Genomic DNA, 13,254 nt, shown 5'->3' with positions numbered 1-13,254 from the left:
GCGCGTGTGTGTGTGTGTGCTGTGTAACAGACAGGCTCTGTGATTCACGTGTGTGAGTATGTGTGTGTGCTGTGTAACAGACAGGCTCTGTGATTCACGCGTGTGTGTGTGTGTGTGTGTGTGTGTGTGTGTGTGTGTGTGTGCGCGCGATGTGTAACAGACAGGCTCTGTGATTCACATGTGTGAGTATGTGAGTTTGTGTGTGTGTGCGTGCTGTGTAACAGACAGGCTCTGTGATTCACGTGTGTGTGTGTGTGTGCTGTGTAACAGACAGGCTCTGTGATTCACGTGTGTGAGTATGTGAGTGTGTGTGTGTGTGTGTGTGCACGCGCTGTGTAACAGACAGGCTCTGTGATTCACGTGTGTGTGCTGTGTAACAGACAGGCTCTGTGATTCGTGCATGTGTGCGTGTGTGTGCTGTGTAACAGAGAGGAGTGAACAGTAGGACTATTCAGTCCACTTCGGGGGATGCCCAGACACCTGCCTCTGTGAACCCTGATCTGTCTGTCACTGAATAAGGGTCTTTTTGGGGGGGGGGGGGGGTGGGGGTGGTTGTGACCCCCTGTCTGAGTGGTGATAGTTATTTGAGTGACAGGGTAAACAGAGAGGGTTTCGGCTCTGACGGCAAAGAGAGGTTTGTGGTGACCTGGCCCGGCCTGTGTTTGTGATAGATAAAGTATCAGGGAGCGACTCTGTCTGTGGTACGACCGTGAAGGCCGGCGCGCTGCTGTCGCCAGTCATCAGAGTAAACACGAAAACACGGACGAGATTTCCCACCTTAAAATCCAACCCCAGACAGTCCACACAGAAAAGACTGGGAGAAAAAAGTCCACACAGAAAAGACTGGGAGAGAAAAGTCCACACAGAAAAGACTGAGAGAAAAAAGTCCACACAGAAAAGACTGGGAGAGAAAAGTCCACACAGAAAAGACTGGGAGAGAAAAGTCGACACAGAAAAGACTGGGAGAGAAAAGTCCACACAGAAAAGACTGGGAGAGAAAAGTCCACACAGAAAAGACTGAGAGAAAACAGTCCACACAGAAAAGACTGAGAGAAAACAGTCCACACAGAAAAGACTGGGAGAGAAAAGTCCGCACAGAAAAGACTGGGAGAGAAAAGTCCGCACAGAAAAGACTGGGAGAGAAAAGTCCACACAGAAAAGACTGGGAGAGAGAAAAGTCCACACAGAGAAGACTGGGAGAACTACGCTGGTGTAGAGCAGACTGCCAGATGACCCATATTAAAAAAAACAGCAGCGTCACAAAATTATTGAATAAAAGTGATAAAAAAAAGTACGTTTGAAAACTTTCCATCCCCAGGTGATGGCTGGCAGGTTTTATATGGCTGTATGCAGCAGACAGGAGAACACACTCACCATCTTTCATCCTGATTGGTCACTCTTAGGCTTGACCTATGGCTGCCCTGAGCTGATTGGCCAATGACACCGACCCCCCCCTTTTTTTTTAACCAATCAGTTTGTCAATTGTGGGTGTATTTAATCCCGTAACCGTGACGTAAGCTGTAAGTTGACTGACCGGAGCCGTGTGAAGGATGCAGAGATAGCAGGAATGCGTTTGCTTTGGGTCGCTCTCTCCTGGCTAATGCAACCCACCTGGCCGACACGCCCCGCAGGTCTGAGTGACTCAGCAGTGACTTCTGAAATCTGACTGGGAACCAGTGAGTCACTGTGACACAGACATGCGTTGTTTACACTGCTGCCCACTCTGGTCACACAGGTTTGATGGTATGCCCAGTTACTTCAAAGGGGTGTGTGTGTGTGTGTGTGTGTGTGTGTGTCTGCATGTATGTGTGTGTGTGTGTGTCTATGTGTGTGTGCACATGGGTTGGAGATGAGCTGACATGCTGAATACTTGGGCTGAGTGGGAGTAGGGAGTATTTCAGGGTGTGGTCATGGACCAGCTGGTGGGAGTTCCTGTTTGAATGGACACACTGACACCAGGAGCTCTCAGGTCTCCAGCCACAGAAGGCCCAGCCATCCGTCCTTCTGTCCATCCGTTGGAAAAGGGACGAGCTTCCCGGCACTGCCTGGGCGCTGGATAAAAACCGTAACCTGACGCTGACTCTGTCACGGGACTCCTGCTCTGACTCACCATAACTACAGCAGCATGTCAACACACAGAGATCAGTGTGAGCAGCACAGGCGGACAGAGAGTGGGCGTCAACAGCTGAATCTGTGCCGCGTGTGTGTGTGCGTGTGTGCGTGCGTGCGTGCGTGCGTGCGTGTGTGTGTGTGTGTGTGTGTGTGTGTGAGACAGTCTTTACCTAGAAGTATTCTTGCAGAATTACTGAACCTCTCTGAAATATTTCTCAACTCTCTGGAAATACGGGCTCTGACATTTCAAATCAGTTCAAAGAAAATGAAGCTAAATGAATACAAGCAGACAGAATAATCAGAAAAGAAGAGTTCATCATTTAAGCGCAGCCCGTCTGAAACTGAGGCACTTCCGAACCTGTTTTTTAAAATCTGGGTTTTTTTTTAAGCTGTTGGGGAAACAACCGTGTACTGACTTTTTCTGCTCTGTGGGTGGAGTACTGATGGAAATGTGTGTTTGTGTTTGTTTGGGCTGCAGGTGGTGAGAAAGATGCTCTGGCTGATGGACCACGTGTTTAAATACACTAACTTTGGGCTGGTGTCTCTGATCCACGGAGACTTCTTCATCAGACAGGTAAGGAGTCTGACTCAGGAGGTCAGGTCAAACCCACAGCGCCTCCCTGTTCATGTCACGTGACTCCACTGCACAGGCCACAGTCCTCAGGCTCAAACCCACTGTTACGATGGAGGAATGAGAACCTGCAACCTGAACTGTGCACAAAGTGCACAGCTGATCCAGAAAAGTACACGGTTATCATTTAAAAAGGTTTAGTGTGCGTGCGCGCGTGTGTGTGTGTGTGCGTGCGTGCGTGCGTGTGTGTGTGCGTGCGTGCGTGTGCGTGCGTGCGTGTGTGCGTGTGCGTCTCGTGTTCAGGTTCCTGGAGTCTGAATACAGGCATATCAGATTCACACGCCTTCATTCAACTTTTACAGTGTGGAGTTTGGCACAGTACAGAATGTACAGTTCTGTAGAAGAGCTTAAAGAGAGACAAGCACAAAAAGACATTCTTTTTTTTTTTTTTTTTTTTTTTTCCTTTACGCAGACGAGCATTTGTCGTCTGTGAGGAGTTATCTGATAGCAAACATTAGCCTCTGAGATAGATACAGAAAGCTACAGATGACACTGGGGTTGGAACAGGTCATCAGAAGTCGGTCAGAATGCCCATCAAAGACATTTTCAAAACCTTCGCTGTCTGTCGTCTTAAGAGAGGCAACGAGCTTTCAGTCTGTAACGGCTCATTCCTAACAGAGTGCCTGTAGAAAAACCTGCAGTCAGCCCTGAACGCGCGTCTCAACGTAAGAATCAAATAATCGTCTGAAAATCGTTAGTCAGGCATCTGCTGTGGGAGGCTCCAGGGCCTGGTTTCAGGAGAATCACATCCGTCTGATTTCCCTTTTCGTTCGGCTGTCAGGGGAAAGCCCATCGGGACAAACAGCTGGTCTACCTGAAGGATCACCTGGACCAGTATTACTACAGCCGCGACAGGAAGTGGATCGTGCTCTTCCCAGAGGGCGGCTTCCTGCGAAAGCGTCGAGAAACCAGCCAGGCGTTTGCCAAGAAGAACGACCTGCCGCACCTCACGCATGTCACCCTGCCCCGCCTGGGAGCCACCCAGGTCATCCTAAAAACCCTGGGCCCCCTGCAGGAGAACGGCAGCCTGGGCACAGACAACACCCCCCCATCTCAGACAGGTACGGCCACACCCCCCCCCCCATCACAGCCTGTAGGGAGTACATAACTTTTCTTCTGTTAGTGCCGGTTACTAGACTGTTACAGATTGGTGTTTCTGAGTTTTCATATGTCTGTCACAGACACCTTCCTCAGTCTTGCTCATCTTCACCTCATTAATTTTGTCAATATTCACACACACTCTTACACACGCACTTTCCCCTGCATGAACTCTCATACACGCACTCAGGCACACTCTCACACGTGCAGACACACACACACACACATACTCCCACGCTCTCACACACACACACACACACACACACTTTTTCCTCTCATTCATGTCTCCCGCCCATGTTGTAGTGAGTCTTTCTAATCAGACAGTAGCAGTGGGTGTGTCTCCGTGCAGCCTGCCTGAGCACCACCCTGACCTGGTGACCTGTGGAGACCTGACGCAGCCCAGTGTGTGTGTCTGCAGGACTTCACACAGCCCCTTAGTCAGATCTGCTTTACCCTCAACAGCATCACCACATAGCTCAGCTCAGACTGAATTAACTAACAAACATTTCTGTTTCTGATATCACAACAAAGAGACTTAGATTTGTTTTACACATTTAATGGAGACTCATCGGTTGGTCTATAGAAAGACAGAGGAGAATTTGGATGCTAGCTCTGGCACAGTGTTGAGACAGATGTGTGATTGGTGACGTGTTTGAGATGCAGTGTTGAGACAGATGTGTGATTGGTGACGTGTGTTTGAGATGCAGTGTTGAGACAGATGTGTGATTGGTGACGTGTGTTTGAGGTGCAGTGTTGAGACAGATGTGTGATTGGTGAAGTGTGTCGGAGATGCAGTATTTAGACAGATGTGTGATTGGTGACGTGTGTTTGAGATGCAGTGTTGAGACAGATGTGTGATTGGTGAAGTGTGTTTGAGATGCAGTGTTGAGACAGATGTGTGATTGGTGACGTGTGTTTGAGATGCAGTGTTGAGACAGATGTGTGATTGGTGACGTGTGTTTGAGATGCAGTGTTGAGACAGATGTGTGATTGGTGACATGTGTTTGAGATGCAGTGTTGAGACAGATGTGTGATTGGTGACATGTGTTTGAGATGCAGTGTTGAGACAGATGTGTGATTGGTGACATGTGTTTGAGATGCAGTGTTGAGACAGATGTGTGATTGGTGACGTGTTGGAGATGCAGTGTTGAGACAGATGTGTGATTGGTGACGTGTTGGAGATGCAGTGTTGAGACAGATGTGTGATTGGTGAGATGTGTTTGAGATGCAGTGTTGAGACAGATGTGTGATTGGTGACGTGTGTTTGAGATGCAGTGTTGAGACAGATGTGCGATTGGTGACATGTGTTTGAGATGCAGTGTTGAGACAGATGTGTGATTGGTGACATGTGTTTGAGATGCAGTGTTGAGACAGATGTGTGATTGGTGACGTGTTGGAGATGCAGTGTTGAGACAGATGTGTGATTGGTGACGTGTTGGAGATGCAGTGTTGAGACAGATGTGTGATTGGTAACGTGTTAGAGATGCAGTGTTGAGACAGATGTGTGATTGGTGACGTGTGTTGGTCATGCAGTATTGAGACAGATGTGTGATTGGTGACATGTGTTTGAGGTGCAGTGTTGAGACAGATGTGTGATTGGTGACGTGTGTTTGAGATGCAGTGTTGAGACAGATGTGTGATTGGTGACGTGTTTGAGGTGCAGTGTTGAGACAGATGTGTGATTGGTGACGTGTGTTTGAGATGCAGTGTTGAGACAGATGTGTGATTGGTGACGTGTGTTTGAGATGCAGTGTTGAGACAGATGTGTGATTGGTGACGTGTGTTTGAGATGCAGTGTTGAGACAGATGTGTGATTGGTGACGTGTGTTTGAGATGCAGTGTTGAGACAGATGTGTGATTGGTGACGTGTTTGAGATGCAGTGTTGAGACAGATGTGTGATTGGTGACGTGTTTGAGATGCAGTGTTGAGACAGATGTGTGATTGGTGACGTGTTGGAGATGCAGTGTTGAGACAGATGTGTGATTGGTAACGTGTTAGAGATGCAGTGTTGAGACAGATGTGTGATTGGTGACGTGTTGGAGGTGCAGTAGCTGTCTTATGGCACCTGTGACTAAAGCAGGCGGAATAGGAACAGCTCTGAGATGTTACACCCCTGACTAAAGCAGGCGGAATAGGAACAGCTCTGAGATGTTACACCCCTGACTAAAGCAGGCGGAATAGGAACAGCTCTGAGATGTTACACCCCTGACTAAAGCAGGCGGAACAGGAACAGCTCTGAGATGTTACACCCCTGACTAAAGCAGGCGGAACAGGAACAGCTCTGAGATGTTACACCCCTGACTAAAGCAGGCGGAATAGGAACAGCTCTGAGATGTTACACCCCTGACTAAAGCAGGCGGAATAGGAACAGCTCTGAGATGTTACACCCCTGACTAAAGCAGGCGGAATAGGAACAGCTCTGAGATGTTACACCCCTGACTAAAGCAGGCGGAATAGGAACAGCTCTGAGATGTTACACCCCTGACTAAAGCAGGCGGAATAGGAACAGCTCTGAGATGTTACACCCCTGACTAAAGCAGGCGGAATAGGAACAGATCTGAGATGTTACACCCCTGACTAAAGCAGGCAGGACAGGAACAGCTCTGAGATGTTACAGTGCAGTGCAACATTAGTGCTGCTCTTAGCCAGAGGAAAACAGTCTGGTTTGGGGTTAGGAATATTCCCTAGAGAGCAGATTACTGTTTCTACTGGCGTCAGAGTGTCTGTGTCTTTGTCTGTCTGGTTATCTGTCTGTCTGTGTGTTGTGTGTGTCATGTCTGTCTGTGTGTGTGTGTTTGTGTGTGTATTTGCCTGTGTGTGTGTCTTGTCTCTGTGTGTGTTTGTGTGTGTATTTGTCTGTGTGTGTGTGTGTGTCTTGTTGTCTGTGTATCTGTCTGTGTGGGCATGTGGGAGTGTTTGTGTGTGTGTGTCTGTGTGTGTTTGCATGTGTATTTGTCTGTGTGTGTGTGTATCTGTCTGTGTGTTTGCGTGTGTGTGTGTGTGTGTGTGTGTGTGTGTGTGTGTGTGTGTGTGCTCTCAGCCTGACATAACCAAGATGAAAAAGAGAATCTACAGACTGCCTTCAAAAACAGTGGCAAAATCTGACTCAAAATCTGACTCCAACCCAGAGAAACTGGAAGTGAACATGTTAAAGGAAGTCTCAGTGGTTACATGGTCTGTGTGTTTGTTTGTGTGTGTATGTGTGTGTGTGTTTGTTTGTACACTGGTGCAGACTGCTAGAATGGGATAGAAGGATTTTGTTTGTTTGTTTGTTTGTTTGTGTGTTTGTTTGTTTGTTTGTTTGTACACTGGTCCAGACTGGGAGAATGGGGTAGAGGGATTTGTACAGACCATTGATTGAGATGGTCTATACAGATCATTTTAGCTGTGCTCACCTGCACAAACACAAACACAGTAACAACTAATTATTTATGCTTTAATAACGCGATAGTGACAGATATACACAGTACTCTCTAAGGTCACACTGACAACATCTGTTTTAAAAAAAACAATCTGTCTCTCAGAACTGAAAACCGACATCATGGAAGGACTGTCTCAGAACTGAACACCACCGTTGTATACCCCCTTTCCACCAACGCAAACTAAGTGCTAGTTCTGGGCTGGTGCTAGTGCCGGTTCGCAGTTGGTTCTACTTGCGAACCTTCTAAGAACCGGTTTGCTTTTCCATGGGCTAGAGAGGCACCATAGAGCCACGACATTCAGTCACCATATACGTCTGTATACGTGTCCTGCCTCAGTGCTACAGTTTTTTAAAAATGGCGGACATAAAAGTTTGGGTCTTTTTGGTCACGATAATCCTGCCCCCAGCCCCTGAGTTAAGTGGTTCTTGGGTTTCACTCAGCAAAGTGTTGGTGCCACTCTGGAACCAGTTTTTCTGGCCGAGAGCTGGTTTCTTTGGCTGTCGAACCACAAAGAACGGGTTTGAGATTAGGCACTGGCTCTGAACCAGCCCTCGACCTGCCTTGGTGGAGAAGGGGCGATAGAAGCATTGTCTCGGAACTGAAAACGGTCGTCATGGAAGCATCGTGGTGGTTTTGTTGTAATATTAGAGATGAATACAAATATGTCACAGTGTTAAAGCGAATAGTTAATAGAGGAATGGACAGATGGATGAGGGCCTTATTAAAGAGTGGAGAGAGAGAGAGAGAGAGAGAAAGGAGCTGGACTAGATGAGGGGGTGTCAGTGGGAAGGGAGTGAGAACCAGGCCGGGGAGAGGGAAGAATTTCACGTTTTAAAAGCGTTCTGTGAAAACTGGATGTTCACTCCCACCTGTCCTGACCTGAGTTCCCGTCTTCACTTCAACTTTGAGATGGAAGATTGATTATTCCCATACAGTTAAAATGAGTGTCAAAAAAATGGGTGAAATTATAGCGATCGCAGTTTATTTCCTTTTAACTGATTTTTAACTGATGATAAACAGTCGTGCAACATTTTGTTTGTAGTTAAAGCGCTGAGCTGGATGTGAGTAGACTTTTTACCACATCATAGATTCCTCTGTGTGTGTGTGTGTGTGTGTGTGTGCATGTGTGTGTTTTGGTTTCCTCTTCCGGCACACACCCCTGGCATTAGCGGACCTGGGTCTGTTGACACACGCTCACACAGGCTGTGTGTGGGGTTCGTTTGGGAAGCGGCCGAAATTGCGTCGGAGACTCCAGTATTCCCCGATGTGATTTTCCTGTGTGATAGTTCTTTTGTGTCTGGAGAGCAGCCCTAAATACTCTGATGGAGTAGTTGGTGCGTCTCCGTCATTCATGTAATGTAGAGAAAACATGAGGTTTCTCTGTCTTCTCTTTCTTCTTGCCCATCCATCCATCAGACTGGGGCTTAAGTGTGTTCAGTTTCCTATTGGCGCCTGCCGCACCAAAGTCAACTCAAATTCCAATCAATAACACCCCCCCCCCCCCCCCCTCTCTCTCACTCTCACTCTCATTCTCATTCTCTCTCTCTCTCTCTCTCTCTCACACACACACACACACACACACACACACACACACACACAGGCCAGAATCACCTGGCTTAGGATCAAAATCCATTTTAAAAGACTTGTGTCTAAAGACTGTAAGTGTATTGTTGGGCCAGCAGTGTGTAAAGTCTGTGGCTCAGGTTACAGGACTGCTGATCTGAGAACAGTGCAGTATTTGACATGAACTGTGTATTTCATCAGGACTTCTGAGCTCAGCACAGTTCAGTATTTGTTATGAAGAGTATAACTCCTGCTGATTGCTGATCTGTAAACAGTTCAGTATTTGTTATGAAGAGTATAACTCAGGCTGATTGCTGATCTGTAAACAGTTCAGTATTTGTTATGGAGAATGTAACTCACGCTTAGTGCTGCACTGAGCGTAGGGCTGTATATGATGTGGAGAATGTATTATTATTTGGCAGCTGATCTGAGAGCAGTGTGCTGGTTTGTTTGAGGAGTCTATCTCAGCAGCACCGCTGATCTGAGTACAGAGTGGTATTTTAACTGAAGAATCTAGGCAGGACAAGAGATTGTGGCTTGCTGTGAATGGAGCTGAGGATGTGGCTGACCTTTGACTTCTGACCATTGACCTCTAACCTCCTCTGCCTGCCATGGCAGTGTGTAATGTAAGAAGACCTACCAGTGCCTAAGTTAGAAAAATAAACAGTTTTGGGGAGAGGGTGAGAAAAAAAGACTAATAATTGGGTGGTTTAACATACACATGTTTAATCTGTCTGTTTAAAAAGAGAAAAACCAGTTTCAAGGATCTACAGTGCAAAGTCCTGTTAGAGGAGGAAGAGAGAGAGAGAGAGAGAGAGAGAGAGAAGAAACAGAAAGAGAGAATGTGTTGTGTTCCTGATTGTCTTAACCCTCCACATTATCAGAGATTGTGTAATGCAGACAGTTATGCATTAACGCAGGACCTTTGCCCCCCCCCCGGTGCCCAGACATTTGTCTGCCTGAATGGGGTGCTGGGGTGAGCTGACGTCCTCATTGGTCTGCTGAGGTCAGAGAGGGTCTCCCGCAGGTCACTGGTCCCTGTGGATACACGGCCACTGGGCTACGGCTCACTGTGTCACACACGTCCTCTTAAACAGGCCACTCATTGCCTCAGCAAAGCCCCTGTGTACTATGTCCATGTGTACTTCAGTATGTGTGTGTGTGTGTGTGTGTGTGTGTGTGTGTTTATGTTAATGTGTGGGAGAGAGCTTATTGTATATATGTATGTGTATGTGTTTGTGTGTTTATGTTTTTGTTTATGAGAAAGTGTGTGTGTGTGTCTCTCTGTATGTGTGTGTGTCTGTGTGTGTGCGTGCGTGCGTGCACGTGCGTGCGTATGTATGTATGTGTGTCTGTGTGAGTGTGCGTGTGTGTGTGTCTGTGTGAGTGTGTGTCTCTGTGTTGTGCGTGTGTGTGCGTGCGTATGGTGTGTGTGTGTGTATATAGTGTGTGTGTGTGTGTGTATGGTGTGTGTGTGTATAGTGTGTGTGTATGTATGGTACGTGTGTATGGTATGTGCGTGTGTGTGTATGTGCGTGTGTGTGTGTGTGTGTGTAGGGGTGTGTGTGTCTGTCTGTGTGTGTGTGTGTGTGTGTGTGTATAGTGTGTGTGTGTGTGTGTATATATTGTGTGTGTGTATGGTGTGTGAGTGTGTGTATGGTGTGTGAGTGTGTGTGTGTGTGTATTGTGTGTGAGTGTGTGTGCGTTTGATGTCATTAGTCTTCTGGAAGTCAATTAAATCAAATCATTTTTATTTACAGTGGGACAGACTGTTGTCATAATGATATGTTGTCATGTTGCTTTCTGTTGTAAATGTTGAGGGATCGCTATGGTAACAGATGTCTTGGGCCAGAGAAACAATGTCTTAAGTGATGCTTAGCGTCTCATGTTCAGCGCTGTTCAGTTCACACTGAACCTCGTGTCAGAGACGCACACTGGGTGAGAAAGACAAACAGATTAAATAAACAGTTTTGGGGAGAGGATGAGAAAAAAAGACTAATAATTGGATGGTTTAACATACACATGTTTAATCTGTCTGTTTAAAAAGAGAAAAACCAGTTTCAAAGATCTACAGTGCAAAGTCCTGTTAGAGGAGGAAGAGAGAGAGAGAGAGAGAAGAAACAGAAAGAGAGAATGTGTTGTGTTGCTGACTGTTTTTAGAGCAGGTGATCTGGTGATAAAAGCGGCGGAATAAACGCGGAAGAAACGACTTAGGAACAAGTTTTGACTCTGTGGCTGCGGTCATCTCCAGCCCGCAGCTCCCCTCGGACAAAACCACATATTTATGATAACAGTGTCTGTCACTTTATTCAGCCAAGACCAACTCATCTCACTCTGTCTGTCTCTCTTGTCTGTCTGCTGTGTGTCTGCAGGTAAATCCAGGGGTCTTCAGTGGGTGGTGGATGTGACCATAGCTTACCCCAGTGCTCAACCAATGGACATCCAGACCTGGATCTTTGGTTACCGCCCCCCTACAGTAACACACGTGCACTACAGGTAAGGCAGCCAGCGGCTGCTTGACACGCCCATGTGTGCGTCTGTGTGCGTGTGCCTGTGCGTGTGTGCGTCCGTGCATCCTTGCATGCGTGTGTGCCTGTGTGTGTGTGCGTGTGCTTGCGCGTGTGTGTGTGTGCGTCCGTGCATCCTTGCGTGTGTGTGTGTGTGTGCCTGTGTGTGCGTGTGCGTCCATGCATCCTTGCATGCGTGTGTGCCTGTGTGTGTGTGCGTGTGCTTGCGCGTGTGTGTGTGTGCGTCTGTGCATCCTTGTGTGCGTGTGTGTGTGTGCCTGTGTGTGCGTGTGCGTCCGTGCATCCTTGCATGCGTGTGTGCCTGTGTGTGTGTGTGTGTGTGCATGTGCGTGCGCGTGTGTGTGCATGCGCGTGTGTGTGTGTGCGTGCGTGTGTGTGTGTGCATGTGTGACAGAGATAAAAACCGTCGCTGCTGAAGAACAAACTCTCTGTGCCTACAGATTTTTGCAACTCATGTTTTTCTCTCTCTCTCTGTCTCTGTCTCTGTGTGTTGCGCGTGTTTAAAATAGCTGAAGCTCTTTTGATTAATAGTCATAACGATACGGAGGGAACAGAATGTACGAGTCATAAAGTTCTGTCACGCAAAGTGAAAATGTAACAAAAATATAAAAACAAAACAAACAAAAAAAAAAGCCTTTTGGCCCCTTCCCCTTTTTGGGTGTGCAGGAGGCTCAGGTTTATCAGGGGGGTTGCAGGAGGGCGCCCCTCCTCAAGACTGACTGGAGATATTCAGTCGTGTTCAATTGAGGACTTTTTCTTGGGGCGGGGGCAGCTCTCCCCAGAGGAGTGAAGGTTCTTTTTGTGGAGAATGTATGAATATCTGTCCCAGATCTGGCTCCTGTAACAGACTGAAGCATTCTCCCCGCGGCTTCAGTCCTCTCTTCTCTCGCTTGTATTCTTGTCCTCACTTTTCATCTCTGATTAAACGCAGCCCTGGATAATGACATGCCTGCCAGACTCTGCTGGACTGGTGCTCATTGGTTTTGTTTTATTCCCAGTCCTGTTCCTACTGGTTTTACATGTCCTCCTGCTCCGACACGCCGGACTCAGCCCATCACCTAATCACTAATGATCAGCTGATCTCTGTGTCTGTGTGTGTGTGTCTGTGTCTGTGTCTGTGTCTGTCTCTGTGTGTGTGTCTGTGTCTGTCTCTGTGTGTGTGTGTGTGTGTGTGTCACTGTGTGTGTCTCTGTGTGTGTGTGTGTGTGTGTGTGTGTCTGTCTCTGTGTGTCTGTGTCTGTGTGTGTGTCTGTGTGTGTGAGAGGAGGGAGACCAGACACCATACACACTCTATCATCACGGCGCTGTAGTCTCGGGGTCGTAGCAGACCAGACTTACCTGAGTGTCTGCCACTGAGACGCCTCATCGTGCTGCAGACGATGAGTGGATGGTCCGCGGGTTTCCGTCAACGCCGTGTCTCTGTCAGTGGGCTGTCGTATTTCAAAACGTGTCTGTTTCCACCGTACTGGAATACTGGTCTATGAGTTTTCTCCGCCCACTGTGCCGTACAGCTGTCTGTGGTCATACAGCGTGGCTCAGAGCCCGGGGGGGAAAAAAAACTTCCCCTCTGAGAATGTGTGAGCTTCCATACTGCACTGACTCCTTTTCCTGCCGGGCGGAGTTCGGTGCAGGTTTGTGTGGTGCTGGAGGTCTGGTTGGGAGGGTTCTCAGGGGGTTCCAGTGCCCAGACTGGCATGGCTGTGAGACTTGAGCTGGCATCATGCCATGGCTCGTGGCTGGCGTTCCCAAACATCCTGATTAAGACCACGGCCAATCTCACCCACTTCTCTGGACTGTTCTTTTTCTTTTTTTGGCAGTATGTCTTGGTAACGCAAGTGTGAAATGTGTTATAGCTTACGCTATGTGTGTGTGAAGAAGAAAACAGGTTCTAATTCGCAT

The 13,254-nt window shown here is 47.7% G+C and overlaps 1 protein-coding gene across 2 annotated transcripts in view; it reads left to right on the top strand.

The window, feature by feature from the left end:
• The window catches only part of lpgat1 (lysophosphatidylglycerol acyltransferase 1), a 40,646-nt gene that overhangs the window by 17,150 nt on the left and 10,242 nt on the right, over window positions 1-13,254 (top strand). The window contains exons 4-7 of one of the 2 annotated variants that reach the window (XM_030782104.1): window positions 2,591-2,686; window positions 3,525-3,804; window positions 7,749-7,751; window positions 11,200-11,323. In XM_030782104.1, coding sequence (XP_030637964.1) covers window positions 2,591-2,686; window positions 3,525-3,804; window positions 7,749-7,751; window positions 11,200-11,323 — 503 coding nt within the window. The remainder of the gene's footprint in view (window positions 1-2,590; window positions 2,687-3,524; window positions 3,805-7,748; window positions 7,752-11,199; window positions 11,324-13,254) is intronic. The other variant, XM_030782103.1, reaches the window with a different exon arrangement.

The sequence above is a fragment of the Chanos chanos genome, chromosome 8, assembly GCF_902362185.1.
Source record: "Chanos chanos chromosome 8, fChaCha1.1, whole genome shotgun sequence".
NCBI lineage: Eukaryota > Metazoa > Chordata > Actinopteri > Gonorynchiformes > Chanidae > Chanos > Chanos chanos.
This window is presented reverse-complemented; position numbering and strand designations above follow the sequence as displayed.